Here is a 20,602-nt window from a genome sequence, read left to right as displayed (position 1 = left end):
GAATAGAAAAAAGAAAGTAAAGGAAGATAAGTTAATCCATTAGTATGGAGTAAAGTGTCTGGAGGATGAAGAGGAGAGGGTTGTAAGAAGTCTAAGAAACGGTCATAGTGGTCTAAATAGTTCTCTCTACATGATTAGAAAACATAATAATGGAAATTATTGTGGAGAGGAAGAAACAGTGGAACATGTCTTATTGTATTGCCAGAAGTATGATTCAGAGAGAGAAGTTTTAAAGGATGCACCATGAGATTGGAGAGCAAGATATTAGTCATAAGCTAAACAAATCCTTGTTTTTTTTTCCCCATTTCTTTCCTTTTAATGTATTTAATTATTTCTACTTTGTTTATTTGTTTTGTTAATATTTCTTTGTTTTGTAGACTAATTAGAGAGGATTTAGTGCACACGCCAGATCAGTGGGTGGCAGTAATGCAGCCGAAAGTTGTTTGCCAACCGCCAATAAAATCAAAGGAAGAAGAAGAAGAAGGCTACCCGGCATGTGCATTATCCATCACGTCGGTTGGGCCGCATGAAATGTGTGTGGCTGATAACCCGCTGGATAAAAAAAGGACACCGTTTTAGCTACGTTGTTTTCATAAAGTTGTAGTTAAAGTAACAAAATGCCGAAGAAATCGAAAGACGCAGAGTGGGTGGACGATGACGTCTCCTCGGCAGCTGGTGAGATAACATTAATGTTTAGTGAGAAGCTAGCCAGTAGCGTTTTTCAGCTAACCAGATAAGGTACCAGTTATGCTAAACTTCTTTCTGCTTCAACTGCTCACTGGCAACGGTGGATATCTTGTCACAATCTACTTAAACTCTTTCATGATTCTTTAGTATCTTCAGGTCAATTCGGATTGAAGACTATTCACCTAACGTTAAAGGCATTGAATCTCTGACCCCACGGTCAGCGGTTCTAATCATTACACGTCTTTTTGCCAACTTCAGCGAAAATCTCCTCACGTTCAGCTAGCTGTCCGTTCTGTGTGCGCTGAAAACAATCCTGTGTTTGTACTCACACTGGCTCTGTAAATGGGAAACAAAGTGTTCCAGGTATGATGTGTGTGTCAGTAACGTTAAATGACTTGCCCTCTGACCTTCAGCTTACTTTCTAGTTCGCCTAGACATGTTCTTGTTGTGGTGTTAGTTATAGCAGCAGGAGAGCTGTGATGAGCTGTGATGAGCTGTGCTGCTCTGGGACCGTCTCATCCTCCCTGCAGGTTAGCTTCATGTTAGCTTCATGTTAGCTTCACAGCAGCAGCTGGAGCGACAGTTTGCTAACCCACAACTTAGCACTGCTGTAAAGCCAGCCTCCGCTTTCAAACTGTCCCCACGTAGTTTTGCGCTAAGTTACGTATTAGACATTACGTTATGACCGTGTAAGAACTAATCTACACATGATTATTTCAATATGAATCAAAAAACATAAAAAACCTATTTAGGATATTTTAAGATTAATTATTATAATTAACGTTAATAGTAATAAAACGATCTACCGCCTGCCAACTGTATTTCAGACAGAATGGAGACTTTGAAAATAAAGGCTATCATTAAAATTATGCAACTAATAATTCAACACATTTCCAGAGACCAGTCTTACTTTTAAGGACCAAACTGACAGATGGTCATTGAGAAACTGTTTCCACAGACTTATTTCTGCTTGGATTTGTTGACTTTTCAGATTTGGTTGATTTGGTAATTAATCCTTTACACCGACAAAACTAACTAACATCTTATTCACCGTCGTAGTACTGTTTAACACCAGTGTAGGCGGTCAGTTTGTCAACCCTGGGTTAAGTCAGAGTAGGTTAAACTCCATTCGTAGTACAGGACACAGGCCAGCTAGACATCAGATGCACAACACATAATGTCCTAGAGGATCCCAGTTGGATTCAGGTCTGAGGAACGTGAGTGCCACTTAATGGAATCAGTGCCTTCGTCAACCAGGAAGTGCCTACACACTCTGGCCACATGAGGCCGGGCACTGTCCTGCATCCGGGGGGAACCCAGGGCCCACTGCACCAGCGTAAGGTCTGACAGTGACTTTGAGGATTTCATCTCGGTACCTAACAGCAGTCAGGTTACTGTTGGCTAGTACGTGGAGGTCTGTGCGGCCCTCCAAGGAAATGCCTCCCCAGACCATCACTGACACACCGCCAAAACTAGTCATGCTGGATGATTTTGCAGGCAGCTTAACGTTCACCACTGCTTCTCCAGACTCTTTCACATCTGTCACATGTGGTCAGTGTGAACCTGCTCTCATCTGTGAAGAGAACGGGGCACCAGTGGCAGACGTGCCAATTCTGGTGTTCTCTGGCAAATGCCAATTGAGCTGCACGGCGCTGGATTGTGAGCACAGATCTGACTAGAGGACGTCAGGCCCTTATGTCACCCGCACCCGCATTTCTGACCGTATGGTCAGAAACATGCCAGCACACCTGGCTGTAGTCATTTGCACCAACACAGGATCCCAAACGCTTATGCTTCCTGAAATGGACAGATTGATATCCCTGAAGTTTAACAGACTTGATGTTAAACTGTGATGATTAAGTGTTCCCTTATTTTTTTGGTAGTGTAGATTGTCCGATTGTGTGTCCTCTACTGGGGGGATGGAAAGATATTTTCCAAAAGATATTCCTTCATTTGGTGTTTTGATGATGTTGGTGTAAAGTGCAGACAATCTAAAGGTTTTCATTGACTGCAACAAGGGCTACAAGTCCTACACCGTTTATCTAAGGATGTCAGCATCCTCCAGTTAAAGCTGACAGTCAACACTTAACGTCATAGTCATTGATGGATTTCAAGTACAGTGCACTGGAGTACGTACGTGTCACTGTCTTGATAATATCTGACAGTGCTGTACAGACAGTTTCTCAGCTCACTAATGCCCACTGATGTTTTTGTGAAATTCAGCAGAAAAAACTGTGAAGAAAGGAAAGAAAGACAAAAAGGGGAAAAAGAGTGTGAGTACTTACATTGTCTCATTTCTTTAGTTTCTAAGTATTAAAAATGTTTTGTCTCTGTGGTGCGATGTGTCTCATCGGATTTGTTTGAATATTTCTCTCCAGTTCTTTGAAGAACTCTCCACAGAAAGCAAAGCTGAAAAGGTGGATGAGGTGGCTGTGAAAGACACACAAGGAAAACAGGTAATCTTTCATTTGAAAGCAGGTCTGTAACTATCAGGATGACTGATGCACTGATTAAAAACAACTATGTGGACATTTGGCTGGCTAACGTAACGTTTCTGGCTTGCAGCAGGGAAAGATCCAGTTCTGTGATCTCAGTCTTTAGCATTAGTTTTTCTGGACAACTGTCAAATCAGAAGCCTTTCCCATAATTGTGGTTGTGTGTTCTGAACCAGGTCGACATTTCTGTATTATACATTCGTTATTCTAATATTTGGAGATATGGATCTTTGATTTCCATGAGCTGTAAGCTGTAATCATCAAGATTAAAATTTAAAAAAAAAAGGCCTGAAGTATTTCACTTTTTATGTAATGAATCTAAAATATATAAGTTTCACTTTTTGACTTAAATTACGGTTAAAGAGAAACTTTTTCGCAATATTCTAATTTTCTGAGATGCACCTGTATGACCTTCAGCATGCCCCCAGTTTGGAGGTACAGAACGTTCTGCTGGGGTCGGGGACAGCAGCAAACGTATTTTAGCCACCAAAAAATAAAATAAAAAATGCAATATTTGTTTAAGTGTACGCTATACTTAGAATATTAAGTATTAATTCATATACTTAGACTGCCCGTTCTGACAGGTAACCGAAGCCCCTGTATCACTCTCATCAAAGCCACCAGACTATTTTGACAAAAACTGTAATTTTACCCCACAGAACATGGGAGTTGCTCTTTCACCACTGCTTTGATCGTGTGAGTTTTGTGTTTTAAAGGCTTAGTTTGGATCTGAACTAACATGTTAATACCAAAGTCTCACAAGCAAATAAGCGAGTGAGGTAAAATGGCCGTTTTTTGTCAAAGGAGTGTGGTGTCTGGAGAGTGATATGGCTTGGTGGCTAAAATACATTTGCCTGATTCTCAAACCTCCAAACTTGGATCAGATTCTGTCTACTTTTGACATTTCATTTGAAACCGTTCTTTCCAGCCTCAGAAAAAGAAGAAAGACCGGCGGAAAGGAAAACGTGGAGATGCAGATGAGGATGCTGATGATGAAGATGTGATGCTGAAGCTGAAAAAGCTCTCTGTGCAAGCAAGTGATGAGGAAGATGAGCCAGGTCTGCTTAAGACTGAACCTTGCAATGAAATAATTCTCCCATTTGTACAGTCATTATTCAGTGTGCTTTCCTTTCCTTTCCACAGTCCCTGTCCCCAGCAAAGGAAAGAAGACTAAGGTTTGTCATTAGTCTACATTTTGCTTCACCTCTCTAGGGCTGGCACAACCATGAAGTTGTAGTTGATAATTGCAATTAACGATTGTATTGTTGTATTCTTTATCTTTATCTTTATTCGCATCTTGCTCTGCTGTACATTGATTTATTTAAAATAGCTTGTTCTAAAACTGTTGTGTATGACGATCTAATGTACAAAAAAGTGGTTTAAGACAGTTAATTTAGAAGGATGCTAATTTTAATTTTGGAAGTTACTATGCAACGGGGAAGCACAAGCCATGTTTCCATCCAAGAAGTTTTATTAATTAGAAAAGCTGGATGAAAACTTCCACAGTATCATTAAAAAGGTTTCACACTCGCTTGAGGTGTTTATTCCTTTAGTCTATAAAGAGTTAATGCGACAAATTATCGCTGAAAATGTGTCTGTCAAATAAATAGTGATGTGGCAAATATTACATGACAGATCAGCTGTTTGTCCAGTTACGCTGCACAACAATTCTAAACATAGTGACATTAAGCAGCAAAGGACTGTCTGTAAATGGTGTAATTAAGAGTGTCAGGAAAACCTCAAACGGTGGAAAATGACGTGGAAAGCCTGATGGAAACGTGGCTGTGGTTTGTTTCATGCACTTCGCTTATACTTGCCTTCACTGTGGAATCTAACAATCGTGCAGTCAGCTCAAATGAAGGTGATTAGGCCATCGTCTCATTGTGACGAGCCTACCTCCACCGTCCTGACTCTTCACATGCTGCATGCAGAGTAAAGCCTCTCTGGTGTCCCTCAGGGTGGAAACATTTTTGCTGCTCTCAGCCAGGGCCACAGTGATGAGGATGAGGACGCTGATTCAGATGAGGATAAACCAGAAACAAAGGTACAGTGCTGTATTTCACATGGCATCAAACGCAGCATTAATGCGTGGTGTTCACTGACCTCAACTCTGCATGTTAAAATGAAATTATTACCTTTTGGAGTTACTAACAGGCTGCAGTCACAGCTTTCTTTTAGGAGGGGGGGGATTAACAAGGTGTTTGTTGAAGGGAGACACAGCCATGTATTAATTAAATAATGCCATATAGAAGCTGCTCCACTGTAAATGTAAATAACTGAACAATATATACAGCTTCATTGGTTGATGTTGTATCCGGTCTCTGTTTGGTATGACGTGGTTTCGCAGAGCTCTGGGTGCCCACAGACAGTGGAGGTCTGAAACTCTGTGGCTCACTGCTGGTAAATGGCTCCGGATCAGAGCAGAATCCCGCTGAAATTCAACTCAAGCGATACCCGTCACATCTATTCTAATGCTGCGTTCCACTCTGCTTGGAACTGGGATATTTCCAAGTTGAAATATCCGACTTCCAACTTCAAAGCGTTCCAGGTGCATGGTGGTGCCTGACAGAAAATATGGCTGACCGTGACAAACTCTTTGTCAGGTGTACACCCACCATTGCCCTTGGTGTTAATTAAAATGATGGTGTTTTTAATGAACAGGTGACTGAAGTGGTCATCCTCTAAAGAATGAAAAGGTTGGACATTATATTTCCTAATGTTTTCAAATGTTTTGGCATTTTTTACATTTTTACTGAATAACTCTTGTTCAGAGAATATACCTTTAGAGATTCTTTTGTATAACCAGCTACCTAGCAACATTTTTCTACATCAATTTACATGCAGAACAGGATTTACTATATGATAGTATTTATACTTTTAATTAAATACATGCAAATATGTTTTGTTGCCTTTTTAGGTTGTTTACCATTTACAAAGTGTGCTTCCATGGGAGCTGCCATTGTCGTGTGACGTCATTCAGCTGCTAGTAGGAAATCCGACTTCAAGTGCTGTTCCATGGTACTTTTTCTAGTTGGAGGTCGGAAATTTCCAAGTTCCGAGTTGCCTGGAACGCAGCATGATGTCTTTGTATGTAATAACGCCATGTGAAAGAATCACTTTGCTTCCTGTGTGAACACACAGTACATCTGTCAAAATGATGGATCACCTTGAGATCTTTCAATCATTGTTATTAAAATTCAATGCATGACGAAGGTTATTCAGTGAACTCTGATCGGGAGATGTTACCGCAGACGTGAATGACAATCTTACTGTACTAACTGTGTAAAGCTGAAAGAAGGTCAATGACGTCATAATAAATGTGCAGTATACATGGGATTTGTCTTAGTTTGAGCGGCCTGGATAACTTTTAATAGCAGTTAACAACAAATTACAGTTTGGCTCACGGGTCAGGTAGGACGGCCCCTTAGTTAGTCTGGAGCCCTGTAGCAGTAACGTTTCTGTTTTAACAGCGGAGTGGATCTACATTAAAGTTCTGGGTATATCTGTACGTGTCTGTGTGTCTTTAAAACAGGAGGTTGAGAAGGGCAAGAAAAAACATAAACCTAAGCCCAGGAAAGTGAAGGTGGGTGCTGGAAAATCTTTCTGTCCTATGTCATCGTCCTGCATGCTTCCCATCCACTCATTAATCCATGGCCAAAACATGACAGGACAGATTGGTGTTACAGAGTTTACTTTTTCTGTGTGACTCTCATCTCCCTCTGCCTGACAGTTCACCGGTCTTTTCCATAACTGAATTGGTCTCTACACATTTTACAGATGCAACAAACTTTGCTCGGATTGATTTGTGCATGTGAAATTGGCAGGCTGCATCTGACGAGGAGGAGGAGGAGGAGGAGGAGGAGGCAGAGAAGGATGATGGTGAAGAAAAAACTGCAAATAAGACCAAGAAGGTAGAAGTCAAGTCCAAGGTGGGTGCTGCTAAATCTTTCTAAATAAATGAGTGAAACTGTGCAGATTAAACATGATTTTAACGCTGAATTGTCTGATTGTTAAACCAGCCCCAGAACAGTGATTTTCCAATCAGCTCAGCAACTACATTTAGGCCTCCACATGTTGAAGCTGTGTGTATCTGCTCTAAAAATAATTTACCAAAGTACAAGAGTTAAAAGAAGAGATTAAATGGTGTTTATACCGTCTCATGTACAACCTGACTATATTGGCCATATCTTCCAGCCATACGCAGCTCCCAGTTCTTCTTTTTTACCTCTTGCTGTTGAAAGTAGAATTTTTAAGGGCATATCCATCTGTTTTCACTAAAACTTATTGGAATGATCAGTGGACAAATCAGGGCCTGTATTTATCAAGTGACACATTTTGGTCCTACTTTTAGGAGTAGGAGTAAAAGTATTCTATTAACTTTCTACTACTCCTCCTGTATAGGGTGATATTTAGGAGAATGCAGATCCAGGGTTCTCCATAGACTGGTGTGCCACAGGCCACAGAGGCTTTGCAACATCATTGCTGCTGTCATTGTGCAAGATATCAGAGATGCACAGGAAGGGATTGAAACATGTTAGTGGTGCTAACCAATTGCACGCACACACAGATCTCCTGTTTTTGAATTATTTGTATTTTAAGTAATCCCCTCTCTCACTTTTATAAAACAGCTATCACTTTATATAACTTATTTTACCTGCTAATTGAAATGATTATCTTTTCCCAGTCATGTTCTGAAATATAGGTATTGTAATGAACCTGTATGTTCTACAGATGTCTGTTTGAACTTTTCTATTCAATAAAGTAGGGAAAAAATTTCAGCATTCGAACAAATGCGCTCTGGCTTTGTGGTGGCTGTACAGCACAGCGTTCAGACTGCTATTTGAAGAAGCATTTTGAAATGCCTGCTGGAAATATGAAACTGTATGTATGTAAACAGGGAAACACGCTGCCGTCCAGCCAATCAGATGGCTCTTCTCTCTATACGTTTCGGCAGCATCTTCCCCCAAACTTTGGTACTTTTATCAAAAGTAGTTTCTTTGATACTAATGAGTGTCACAAAATTGCCTTGTTATTTATTACCAGATTTCTGTAGTAAATCTAATCAGCATCAGTGAGCCAATAAGCATGCAGCTTGCTTGTACCAAGATCTAATAATGCTGGTGATTGGCTGTCTGGTGTTACACGTCATAAAGGCTTGCAGAAAAGCACTGCCTTCTCCACCACTGATCCATAATTTCTGCATTTCAAAGTTTTTTATCGTCTAATACTCCAAGCCGCAACTACAGTAAATTATTACAATTTCTATTTTGTGGCTGTCACACTCTCTTCCATGAGTCAGTTTATGAACTTCCAAGGAGGGACACACTTGATAAGTACGGGCCCAGCGTTCTGTGTATGCATGCAGCGTTGTGACCGGTCAGTTTGTTCATTGTGAGTTTTGAAGTCGTACAGTTTGGCCTCGCAGAAAGGTTAAAACTTCAGCGTTTTCAGTTGTTATTCGTGAGTTAGCGCAACACACAAAATCTACAATGTTGCAAAGCTTTAAAAACCTCACTAATCTACAGCATGGCATATAAAAAGAAGCAAACATAGGCTTCCATTATTCCTCATTTATTTATTAAATTTAATTTAATCGTACAACACAGCCTGAAATACTTTCAGTAAGAGAAGACGGTCAGTGAAAGTGTGGCTTTCTTTGATGCTTTCCTGGAAAAGCTAATACATTTGATTTGTTTTCATTTTCGATGCAGAGTAAAATGTGTTGATCTAACCCTGGACACCTTTTTATTTTTATTATTTTTTTGTATGCATTTTTAATGTCTGAGTTTTTAGCTGGGTTTAGAAAATAAAGGATTAGTTAAAAAAAACAACTTGTTTTTAGTCACCAGAAAACGATGAGGACGAAAAGCCAAAGAAAGGGAAGAAAGAGCAACAAAAGGCAAGTAATAAGCACATCTGTTTTTGTTCTTTTATTTGGATCTGATTTTCAGCGTCTTCCAGGTAACCGTTCTCTGATTTAACCCCATGTAGAAAGAAAAACCTGCTCAGCGACCACACAGCGAGGATGAGGAGGAGGAGGACAGTGATGGTGGTGGCATGATGATGGTATGTCTGTCCTCCACAAAGCTGTCCTCCACAAAGCTGTCCCCTTCTCTGGGTTGGGTCAGTGTGTTAATGTTTCCCTTTCTCTGGCTGGAACCACCAGAGTGCTGAGGACGTCATAGCAGAACAGGCCAAGCAGCAGGAAGATGATCCGCTGGCTAACCTTAGCAAAAAGGAGAAGAAGAAGAAAAAGAAACAGGTATTCACTATGTCTGCTGCTATGTTGGGATAATTATGTATCTTTATTTATTTTACATGTCAAAGTCATGAGAAGAGCTGTTCAGCCTGTGAAAACGTGTGATGAAGTTTCAGTTTATTTCATTTATATAGCAAACAGATACGCATGTAGACACATACAGGCATACACTGAATGTGCAAAACAGCTAGAAACACATTTTAAAACTTAAGCAACACGCCTTAAGATTCCTTAACATCAGCCGCAATTGTTGTTGTTGTTATTTATTATTCTTATTGTCATTATGACTATAATTATCAGTTCCAGTATTCAAAAATATGCAACACTACTACTTTAACTGTTCGTATTTCTGTGTGGAAATGGCCAACTGAAACCATCAACTGATTAGTCAGTTGATAGAACTGACTAGTGTAAATTATAAAATGTTCTTTGGTTCCACCTTCTCCAGTGTGAGCTTTTGCTGCTTTTCTCTGCTGTGTATGTCTTTGGCCATTAGGCAACTGTGACAAGCATTTTTCACTATATTCTGACATTTGAGAGACCAAACGAATAATTGATTAATCCGAACAATAACAGATTAATCTTTAATAAAATTAATCTTTGACTGGAGCCCTATAAAATCTAAATATCGCTTTCTTTTTTGATGTGGTAACAATGTGTTAGAAATGTATGTGTGTTGGTAGAAAACTAATCTTGCCCACTCTTACTGGGACATGGGTATAATCTGTCTTCTGTAGATTAGGTTAAACTTTAAGTCTTAAGTTAAAGAAAATAACTCTGGTGATATGACAAGTGTTGTTTTGTGTCCTTCGGCTTCTCATTTCTCTGTGTTGGTGCGTCGTTACAGATGGAGTATGAGCGGCAGGTGGCCAGTGTTCGAGCTCAGAATGCTTTGGAGGGAGATTTCTCCATTTCCCAGGCTGAGATGTCCTCTAGACAGGCCATGCTGGAGAATGCCTCTGATATCAAGGTTACACTCTTATTACAATCTTCTCAATGAATGGCCTAAAATGTGCTTTAATTGCCTGTGTCTAAAAATCCTGTTCTCTTGAAATGTGAACCATAATGCTTAAGAAGCTTTTAAAAATGAAAAACAAAGTTTGGGAAATGCATTCTCTGTTAATGAAGATCTCTTGTGTGTCCGTTAGCTGGAGAGGTTCAGTATATCTGCTCACGGCAAGGAGCTTTTCGTCAATGCTGACCTTTTGGTTGTGGCTGGAAGAAGATATGGTTTGGTTGGGCCAAATGGGTAAATATCGAGTTTATTTTCAGTTATTGGCTATGAATAGAGGCACAGAGACTTGTAATAACTGTATATATTGTTTTGTTTTATTTTACATGTTACTATATTTCCCCCGTGACCCTGTACGCAGGATAAGCGGTTGATGATGGATGGATGTTACTATATTTTAAAATAGACCTACACTTAATTATATGTTGTGTGTGTCACATGAAGGAACTACAAATTTTGTTTCGTGATGCAGCCTTGTGCTGTATAACGCCAAATAAACAACCTTGTATGATTGGGTGTTGAACAGTTTAGGAATTAGTTAATCGATCACACTCTCGTCAGGACTTCCAGGTGGACAATGTGGGATGTAACGGAGACACTGTTTCTAAGTGACCTTAAACGTATCTTTGACGTTTCGTGTTATCTTTCAACACCCCCTCACCGGCCACTTTATTAGGTACACCTTGCTAGTACCGGGTTGGACCACTATTGCCTTCAAACCTGCCTTAATTCTGTGTGGCATACTTTCAACAAGGTGTTGGAAACGTTCCTCACAGACTTTGGTTCATGATGACATGATCGCATCACGTAGTTGCTGCAGATTTGTCGGCTGCACATCCATGATGTGAATCTCCCGTTCCACCACATCCCAAAGGTGCTCTATTGGACTGAGATCTGGTGACTGGAGGCCACTGGAGTACAGAGAACTCATTGTCATGTTCAAGAAACCAGTTTGAGATGACTTGAGCTTTGTGACAACCAGCAGCAGCCTGAACTGTTGATACAAGGCAGGATGGATCCAAGCTTTCATGTTGTTTATGCCAAACTCTGACCCTACCATCTGAATGTTGCAGCTGAAATCGAGACTCATCAGACCAGGCAACATTTTTCTTCTATTGTCCAGTTTTGGTGAGCCTGTGGGAATAGTAGCCTCAGTTTCCTGTTCTTAGCTGACAGGAGTGGTCTTCTGCTGCTGTAGCCCATCTGCTTCAAGGTTGGACGTGTTGTGCGTTCAGAGATGGTGTTCTGCATACCTTGGTTGTAACGAGTGGTTATTTGAGTTACTTTTGCCTTTCCGTCATCTGGAACTAGTCTGCCCATTCTCCTCTGACATCAACAAAGCATTTTCTTCTACACAACTGCCGCTCACTGGATATTTTTCAGACCATCCTCTATAAACCCTACAGATGGTTATGCGTGAAAATCCCAGTAGATCAGCAGTTTCTGAAATACTCAGACTAGCACGTCTGGCACCAACAACCATGCCATGTTCAAAGTCACTTAAATCCCCTTTCTTCCCCATTCTGATGCTCGGTTTGAACTTCACCAGGTTGTCTTGACCACATCTACATGCCTAAATGCATTGAGTTGCTGCTATGTGGCTGTTCAGCAATTTGTGTTAACAAGCAATTGAACCTAATAATGAATTGTACCTAATAAAGTGGCCGGTGAGTAATTAAAGCCATATCTACAATATATGTCATAGTAAGCTGTTATTAGCTGGTAATAGCTGCACTGTGTAACACCCCCTAAAAAATGTTTTGTAACATACACTATAGAGCCCAACTGATACAGGAGTTTTAAGAACAATAACAATGTTGATATTTGAGCATTTTAAAATCCAAAATTCCAATATATCAGCCAATATTCTTTATGTTTCTGAAGAGAAGAAAAAACAAACAAATATTATCCCTAGCATTTGTTATGTGTAGTTATGAGACCTCACCAAAGTAACATGACATACTACAGTTTAAAAATCAACTTTTTTTCATTGTTAGAAATAATACTGAACTTGTGTCGGCAACAGGGGAGCTGCAGTCTGCCCTCTGGTGGAAAACCTGTGCAACCACAACACTCATAACATGACTGAGGGATCAGTTTCTCTGTTTTTAAATTGTCATTTATCAGCTGTACACTGATACCAATTTATCTGCAGTTAGCTCAGCACTACAATTTATGGTTTAGACTTCACTGTACACATACAGACAGGTGACAGACAGTTGGGTCCCTATTCCTCCACCAGATACTCCTTCATTTCTATACACCACCTTTATTTAATCAAATCACCTCATTGAGATCCAGATAGAGCCAAGTCCAGCAGAAAGACACACAGCCAGAGAGAACAACAAGACACAGCGCCAGAGACCGTCACTGACAGCACTACATAGATCTGAAGATAAGTTTATATCGTTTCGCCGGTGGTCCAAAATCTTCCAGCTGTGAAACTGGGTTGCGATGTGGTGACTGAGGCTGCTGCAGTTTATTCACATCATTTTCATCCTCTCCAAACGCTCCCCTGCTCTCTTAATAGTGCTGCTGCCCAAGCAGGAATAGCCCACTGCAGGTTTCATTGTGGTAGAAATTGATAACTGATTCAGTGTTCTCTTGTCATCATTCCATCTTTCAGCAAAGGAAAGACCACATTACTGAAACACATAGCCAACAGAGCGCTCAGTATTCCCCCCAACATTGATGTGCTGCTGTGTGAACAGGGTAAGGGACCTGTGCTCTCCATTGTTTCTCTATCCTGTGGTCTCCCGCTGACTGTGTCATGTACTTGTGTTCCTGTTAGAGGTGGTAGCTGATGACACGCCGGCGGTGCAGGCGGTGCTGAAGGCCGACACCCGCCGCCTGAAGCTTCTGGAGGAGGAGAAACGGCTCCAGATTCGTCTGGAGAGGGGAGAGGACTGTGTGGCTGAGAGGCTGGAGAAGGTGAGAGACCATATCCAGTACCAGGAACCTGTGTTTAGTTAGGGCCACTGTACCTCTGTGTCTCGGACATAAATGTCTTCATCCCAGAACCATCTCTTCAACGCTCCAGAACAAAATCTTGTCATTTACTGGCCAGATAGATTGAAAGGCAGCACAACCGAACATCTGTATGTGTGGGCGTAGGGGACACACAAGTGGAGCAGAGGAGAAACAGGCGAAGTGAGGTGGTAGCAGCTGTGACCGCGGGAATCCACATCCATTATATCAACTGTACTTTGTCCAGGACAAGTGGGAACTTCAGATGCTTGCCAGTGTCATATGTTTTACTGTTACCTGCGGACTGTAGGGTTTGGGTTGGTGCTCTGCTTTGCCGTTAGAAACGGTCAACGGGGTGAAGTCAAATTATTTTTAACTTGCACAGATGTTGTCATGTAATATACTATATGGCAAATCTAGCCTTATAACAGGCGAGCAGGAACCACTTCTTCCTTCCTGATGAGGAAAGGAGTAATTGAGTATTCGATTGTTGGGTACACATTCGGTTTTCAGTGTTAGGATTCAAATATTGATTTTTATCTTCTTTTTTTTTTTCTTGGCACACCTGACCTCCCCTCACAGCAGTGAACGTAACTCTCCAGTTCACATTAAAGGGAAAACAAAATGAAGCCCTCAGCTCTGTGGGAGCGCTTTAAACTGATGACTGTGGCAGTTATGGGGTTTAAGAACAAAAAGCTAAAAGTGAATTTTGCATAATAATGTGGTGTTACTTTCTGCTCATCCTGTCTGCTTTCCCTGGACCCCCGGCCGCTTAATAAATTCCCGTGATCTGTTCTGGACCTGCTCAGTTCAGCCTCTCACCCTCTGGACTCTCAGCTATGGTTCCCTCTGCTCTGCACTGCAGCCACCAACCTGGTTCTGCAGGATCTAGTCTTCCACTCTATCTCGCTCTTTCCCGGTTCAATTTCCAATCACTTCAACACTGCAATAAATATTCCTCTTTTATCTCCTCCCTCTCTTAGTCCTGCACTTGGGAGCCTGGCCACAAGTTAAACACAACCTTTTCCACAACATGTAAATAAAGGAACACAGCTCTCTCTCTCTCTTTCTCCCTGTCTACAAGTTGTGCTTGTCAGGTTTCTCACTCACTCATGTCATTGCCAGACCTTTTTGGGCCTTCGTCCTTCTGTTGTTCTGCTTCAATCTATGAAATACATTGCTGAAATAAATTACTGCCTGCTCACAGCCGGCGAAACGCGACAGTATTTTATTTTTTTTAAACCTTTAAAGCCAGAATCGCACAGTTACACATTCACACCTGGACACCCAGCTTTACCTCCTGGTCACAAGCTCGCTTCTCTAACCTTTTGGCCACCACTGCCTCGCAGGAACAGTAGCTGTCTGCCGGCGCCGTCGAAGCTTCAAAGCTCATAAAGTGACATTTGGGCCAGCCCCAGAACCTCGACATAGCTTCAAATATTCACACTGAAGCTTTGAATCCCCATCTGACCTGTCTCTGGTTCTGCTGCTCCTCAGGTCTATGAAGAGCTGAGGGCAATCGGAGCTGCAGCAGCTGAGGCCAAGGCCAGAAGGATCCTGGCTGGTTTGTCATTTACCCCTGAGATGCAGAACAGACCCACCAAAAGGTTCTCTGGAGGGTGGAGAATGAGAGTCTCCCTCGCCAGGTACACCATTACAAACTTCATGGATGAAACTGGTCCATCATTACCCTGTTAGATGTTCTTCTTCACACACACTTACCTTCTGTCCCCACAGAGCTCTGTTCATGGAGCCCACTCTCCTGATGCTGGACGAACCCACCAACCACCTGGACCTGAACGCCGTCATCTGGCTCAATAAGTACGAGCAGCTTTTCAATCTAATGCTTTTCCTGGATCACAGCACTGTGTAGTTAATAAAGGTAGTTTATAATAATTAATTTAGCTAAGCAGCGTTACAGATGGTGACAAATTAAAGACAAAAACAGCATGAAGCGTCTCAGTACACAGTCAGGCCTCCACCAGCCTCCAGAACAGCTTCAGGGCTCCTTAGCAACTGTGGAACTCTGTTAGAGGGATGAACACCATTCTTTTTTATTTATATACGTAAATGTGGGTCGTTACAACTTGCTGAACAAACAACTTACATTGTTGTTTTCCTGGTGAAAGAGGTGGAACGGTCTCTTATTTTACATCTGTTTTACTAAATGCGTCCCACATTCAGCAAGCCGCAGTGCCCCAATCAGAGTAGAGTTTTCTGAGTAGTGTTTCTCTCATCATGTGATGAGTGAACAGGGTTTTAAAATCTGTTTCAATGTTTTAAAAAGCTTTGACATCATGCCGACTGTCCAGGTACCAGGCTCCTCACTTCCATAGTCCTCCTCCTTGTGTGCAATTATGATGTGAAACCAGTGAAGACACACACACAGTATACATATGTATGTAATAAATTGTTTGTTAATAAGCTTTGTTACTTTTTTCACTGTGCTCCTAAATGGAAGAAGTGTACGTGAATTTAGATTTGCATGTTCTCTAAGGAGAATGAAGTAGCTGTGTGTCTGTGCTGGTCCTGTAGAGACATTTGTGCGTTCTCTTTCCACTTTCAGCTACCTTCAAGGCTGGAAGAAGACTCTGCTCATAGTTTCCCACGACCAGAGTTTCCTTGACGATGTGTGTACAGATATCGTCCACTTAGACAACCAGAAGCTCTACTATTATAGAGGGAACTACTGTAAGTGTCCTTACAGATCGGGGATGTGTATATTTGTTTTAAGATAACATGATTCTGAAATTAATACAATTCAATTATCTTTTTCCCTCCATTTGTTTTGTCGGTTTTTTTCTAGCTAAGAACCTTAATGCATCTGAAACTGAATCTGTAGAGGTACATGTCTGTGTTGAAATTCACTGTTTGCCTAGCAGTTTTGTTACATATTTTTTGTAGCTCTCACAGTTGGAATTAAACTTAATAATCAATGCTCTAAAATAGAAGAGCAGTTGGAAAATGGGAGGATTGAGATGAATTAGCCTCTTTACACCGGCTCCCAGTAAGCTTTCGAATAGATTTTAACCATCCATGGTTAAAAATGAGGAGGATCTGAGGAGGAAATCAGGTTGGCAGAGTCAGTGATCTCCTTAAAGTCCCTTCTTAAAACCAGCTTTTATCAAAGTGTCTGCTGATTATACTTGAGTTTTACTTTTATTTCAACTGTCTTTTAATTCCCTAGAATGTTTTTTTTTTTTTTGCTTTTATCTGTTTTCCTTTAAAACCACATGGCTGTACTACTTGTGTTTTCTTGTGCTCTCTTTGTGAAGCAGTTGCTATTATGAGATGATGATGTAGGAAACTGGGATTGGGTTAGTTTATAGTTTTACTTACTGAGTGCTTTTTCTTTGCTTTGATTCAGTGACCTTCAAGAAGATGTACGTGCAGAAGCAGAAGGAACTGCAGAAACAGTACGACAAGCAGGAGAAGAAACTCAAAGAGCTGAAGGCAGGTGGCAAGTCCACCAAACAGGCTGTGAGTATGGCTGTCCCCCCAAGGACCAGTTTCATAAATCTGAAAGGTGACCCCTTTTTGAAATGAACCAGGATTTAAAGAGAAAACCAATTTCTTAACAGATTAGCCTACATGAATTAAAAACATGAATCAAAACACACCAGTTGAAGCTCCATCACTGGGGCAAGGTGAGTTGCTTCATGGAAGGATCACGAGTTCCTCACTCTCACAGTTGATGCTGTTGAAACAGGCCTATAAAGTCTTTAGCTAAGGAACAACTTAAACCTCTGACTCAAGCTAAGCTGTGGGGTATGCCACCCCTTGCCATTCCCATTTGACACAAATGCTGTATCCATCCATTCTGCCTCAGGTGGTTTTTGCAGCTGACACCGGTCTTTAAATGTCCCCCCTCAGGAGAAGCAAACTAAAGATGTCCTGACCAGGAAGCAACAGAAAGGCAAGAAGAAGGGAAGTCAGGAGGAGGAGAGCCAGGACGCCACAGAGCTTCTGAAGAGGCCTAAAGAGTACACCGTCAAGTTCACCTTCCCCAACCCACCTCCCCTCTCACCACCCATACTGGGACTTCACAGTAAGAACCCCTGCAGTGCTCAGGGCCAAACTGTACCGAACATGTCTCAGCAGTACAGGCTGCTGCTAACTTATCTAAACACAGATACACAGAAGGAGGCAGGTGAGGGCGGACTACATGTCATACCTTCAGTCAGGACATCATCAGGACAACAGTATCTGTCAGTCAAATAAATGTCACAGAGGGGAGACGGCAAAGCTTAAAACATGTTCCTATCTTCCTTGGTTACTGTTACTATGACATTTTACTGATAGTAATTTCAGTTTCCGCTTTGAAATGCAGTTTTTACATTTAAAAAAAGGTGTGAAAATTGACCTGGAGTGGGTGGACGGCTGCAAATGTGGGCTAATCCGTCCAGAGACCTTTTTGCATGTCATACCTCCTTCTTTTTTGTCAGCTGACCAAACAAATCCACAGCCTGTGGGTGTCGTCCATTAAAATCATATTAATGCCATCTGAGGAACAAAAAGCTGTAGTATACCAGAGTCACTGTTGCTCGTTTGATCGCGTCATAGTGTATTTTCTTAACACCAGCTGATGGAAACAAATAATTCGACTTAGAATGTTGCTTAAAGGTGGTCAACATTTTGACTCAGTGGTTTCTCCCCTATCCAGGTGTTGACTTTGGCTATGAGGGTCAGAAGCCACTTTTCAAAAATGTGGACTTTGGAATTGACATGGAGTCCAGGAGTAAGTATGCAGCTTCTGTTATGATTTTAGGGTAATGTGGAGGAAAAAAAATTAAATGCTGACATTCATTTTTTCCTCCTTCATCTAGTTTGTATAGTTGGACCCAATGGTGTGGGGAAGAGTACCCTGCTGCTGCTGCTCACTGGGAAATTAACCCCGGTACGTGTGTTGATACACAAAATTTAAAATTGAACTAAATCATATGTTCTGCTGACTTAACTGGATGTTTGTTTTTTAGACCAAAGGTGAGATGAGGAAGAATCATCGCCTGGTGAGTAACTTACTGTTGATGTTTGACTCTTACATACTGACCAGCTGTGCACTGGGCTAGAAGCCTCTGGACACCATTATGTAGTTTGTCTGCAGTGACAAAGTTCTGATCTCACAAAACATAAATGTTTACTGTGTTAGAAATGTTTTTTTTGCGGCTGCTGCTAGCCTGTCGGGCCACAAGGTGTACTTGCCAGATGAAACTAGTATTCATGAAGCAAAGTCACAGTAATTGTATGTTTTCAGTATCATCAGGTGTAACGCTATCACTGATGGTAAAAGCCACATCAATAATTACTAGTTAATTACTAGGAAACGATTCCTTGCAATCTTTATGTATGCAGTGTGAAATTGTGTCTGCATCAACCTAATTTAGCATAACAATAAAACAGTTTCATTATTTTTAATGAGCAAAACAATGGGGATTAGTAATTGGTCAACTGAACTGTCTCACTGAAGTCAATCCAGAAAGCCACAGCTAACATGGATGATGCATATTCACAGGGCAGTATTAGCAACTAGCATTCATTAGCTAATATCTGCCCAAACCGTCTCTAGATGTTATTGGAAAAAGTGTATGAATTTGTGTGAATAGGGGAGCGTGACATTGTAGTGTAAAGATGTTTCAGTGGTCAGAAGACTAGAAAGTCGCTATGCAAGTACAGACTGTTTCCCATACCTGAGCAGGGCTGCCCACGGTGCTCTGTTCTGTTCTTAATGGAAATGTGTTTGTCACCTTTACACTGTGAGCACGCGGTGAGACAGCAACACTGCTGAACTTGATTATTCTGGTAATGAGATATTGTTGTAGTGATTGGTCAGTTTACATGCAGACGAGTAACTTGGGTGTTCTGTTCTGTGCATGCAGAAAGTGGGCTTCTTCAACCAGCAGTATGCTGATCAGTTGAACATGGAGGAGACCGCCACAGAGTACCTGATGAGGAACTTCAACCTTCCTTACCAAGATGGCAGGAAGTGCCTGGGACGTTTTGGCCTAGAGAGCCACGCCCACACCATTCAGATCTCCAAACTTTCCGGTATGAACATGAAGCGTCAGACAGAGGGTATCAGCTGTCGGGAAGGAGACATTTTCTAACATTGTGTCTGGATTTCATCTCCAACAGGTGGTCAGAAGGCCAGAGTAGTGTTTGCTGAGCTGTCCTGTCGTCAGCCTGATGTGCTGATCTTGGTAAGGGCCACGGAGCCTTTTATCCACACTGAAGATGAACCACCTGAAGGAATGCTGTGACTAAATGCTTATTTTTCTCTGATAGGATGAACCCACCAACAATTTGGACATCGAGTCAATCGATGCCTTATCAGAGGCCATCAATGAATACAAAGGAGGTAAGAAGAGTGGTTCAGTAAGAACTGGCCATCAGAAAGGATTCATTCACAACTAATGAGCTAAAAATCCAAGGATCATACCAGCACTTTTTTTATGAAGGCCATTGGTTGTTAACTCAAATTTACGCCGTTTCCAGCTGAATAGTTCACGGCGCACACATAGCAAAATATTAGGCTTAGCCGTGGCTCACCTTGAGTGCTTGTGTATAACTGTATCCTGATGATGCAATGTTTCCCCCACTCAATATCAACACTAATCATTTCCCAATCTGTCTACTTGCAGTGTTACAGTCCTGCCACCAGGCGTCACTATATACGTTGTGCCATCTGTAGCGACTATCCTGACAACAATAATTGTACAGTTTGGCTCTTTATGACAGTACTAACGTAGTTCCCCTTCTTGTCCAGCTGTGATCATTGTGAGTCACGATGCCCGGCTCATCACAGAGACTCAGTGCCAGCTGTGGGTAGTGGAGGACTGCACAGTCAACCAGATCAACGGAGACTTTGACGATTACAAGCAGGAGGTGCTGGAGGCTCTGGGAGAGACCATGGTCAACAAGGTCAACCCATGATCGCACAGGCACTGTCAGGACACGCTGCACCATCTGGACCGGCCAACATGTCTCACAAAGTAACAGATAATAAAAAGAAAATTGGATTTGTTGGAAAGTATCTATTCCTTTCATCTTTTAATAGGTTGGAGACAAATACTGGAGAGATTATCCTACCATGCATTCTATTAATATAGAGGGAGGTAAATGTCTTGAATCATGACCTGTGGTCTAGATCTTAAGCTTAATAATAAAAGAAATCCATTTCTCATG

General features: G+C 41.5%; 1 protein-coding gene across 4 annotated transcripts; it reads left to right on the top strand.

Annotated features, from left to right (window-relative positions):
• Positions 1–467: 467 nt before the first annotated feature.
• On the top strand, positions 468–20,601 carry abcf1 (ATP-binding cassette, sub-family F (GCN20), member 1). 4 transcript variants are annotated; one of them, XM_038725598.1, is made up of 27 exons: positions 468–675; positions 2,914–2,960; positions 3,066–3,143; positions 4,111–4,240; positions 4,326–4,357; positions 5,140–5,226; positions 6,715–6,765; positions 7,007–7,111; positions 9,025–9,081; positions 9,174–9,248; positions 9,349–9,444; positions 10,289–10,411; positions 10,590–10,690; positions 13,080–13,165; positions 13,245–13,384; positions 14,918–15,066; positions 15,158–15,241; positions 15,987–16,111; positions 16,788–16,900; positions 17,294–17,468; positions 18,084–18,158; positions 18,247–18,317; positions 18,397–18,429; positions 19,297–19,465; positions 19,553–19,617; positions 19,703–19,775; positions 20,184–20,601. In XM_038725598.1, the coding sequence occupies exons 1-27, from the start codon at positions 618–620 to the stop codon at positions 20,348–20,350; spliced, it is 2,565 nt and encodes an 854-aa protein (XP_038581526.1). In that variant the 5' UTR covers positions 468–617; the 3' UTR covers positions 20,351–20,601. The 4 variants fall into 4 exon arrangements, with proteins under 4 accessions (XP_038581526.1, XP_038581525.1, XP_038581528.1 ...); XM_038725597.1 differs by having other exon boundaries at positions 2,911–2,960; XM_038725600.1 differs by lacking the exon at positions 6,715–6,765 and having other exon boundaries at positions 2,911–2,960; positions 7,043–7,111.
• Position 20,602: the final 1 nt, after the last annotated feature.

This window comes from Micropterus salmoides, unplaced genomic scaffold (genome assembly GCF_014851395.1).
Source record: "Micropterus salmoides isolate LMB-PRFRI ecotype aquatic unplaced genomic scaffold, ASM1485139v1 Ms_hic_scaffold_17, whole genome shotgun sequence".
NCBI classification, from domain to species: Eukaryota; Metazoa; Chordata; class Actinopteri; order Centrarchiformes; family Centrarchidae; genus Micropterus; species Micropterus salmoides.
The sequence above is the reverse complement of the archived record's forward strand: the minus strand, read 5'-3'. Positions and strand labels throughout refer to the sequence as shown.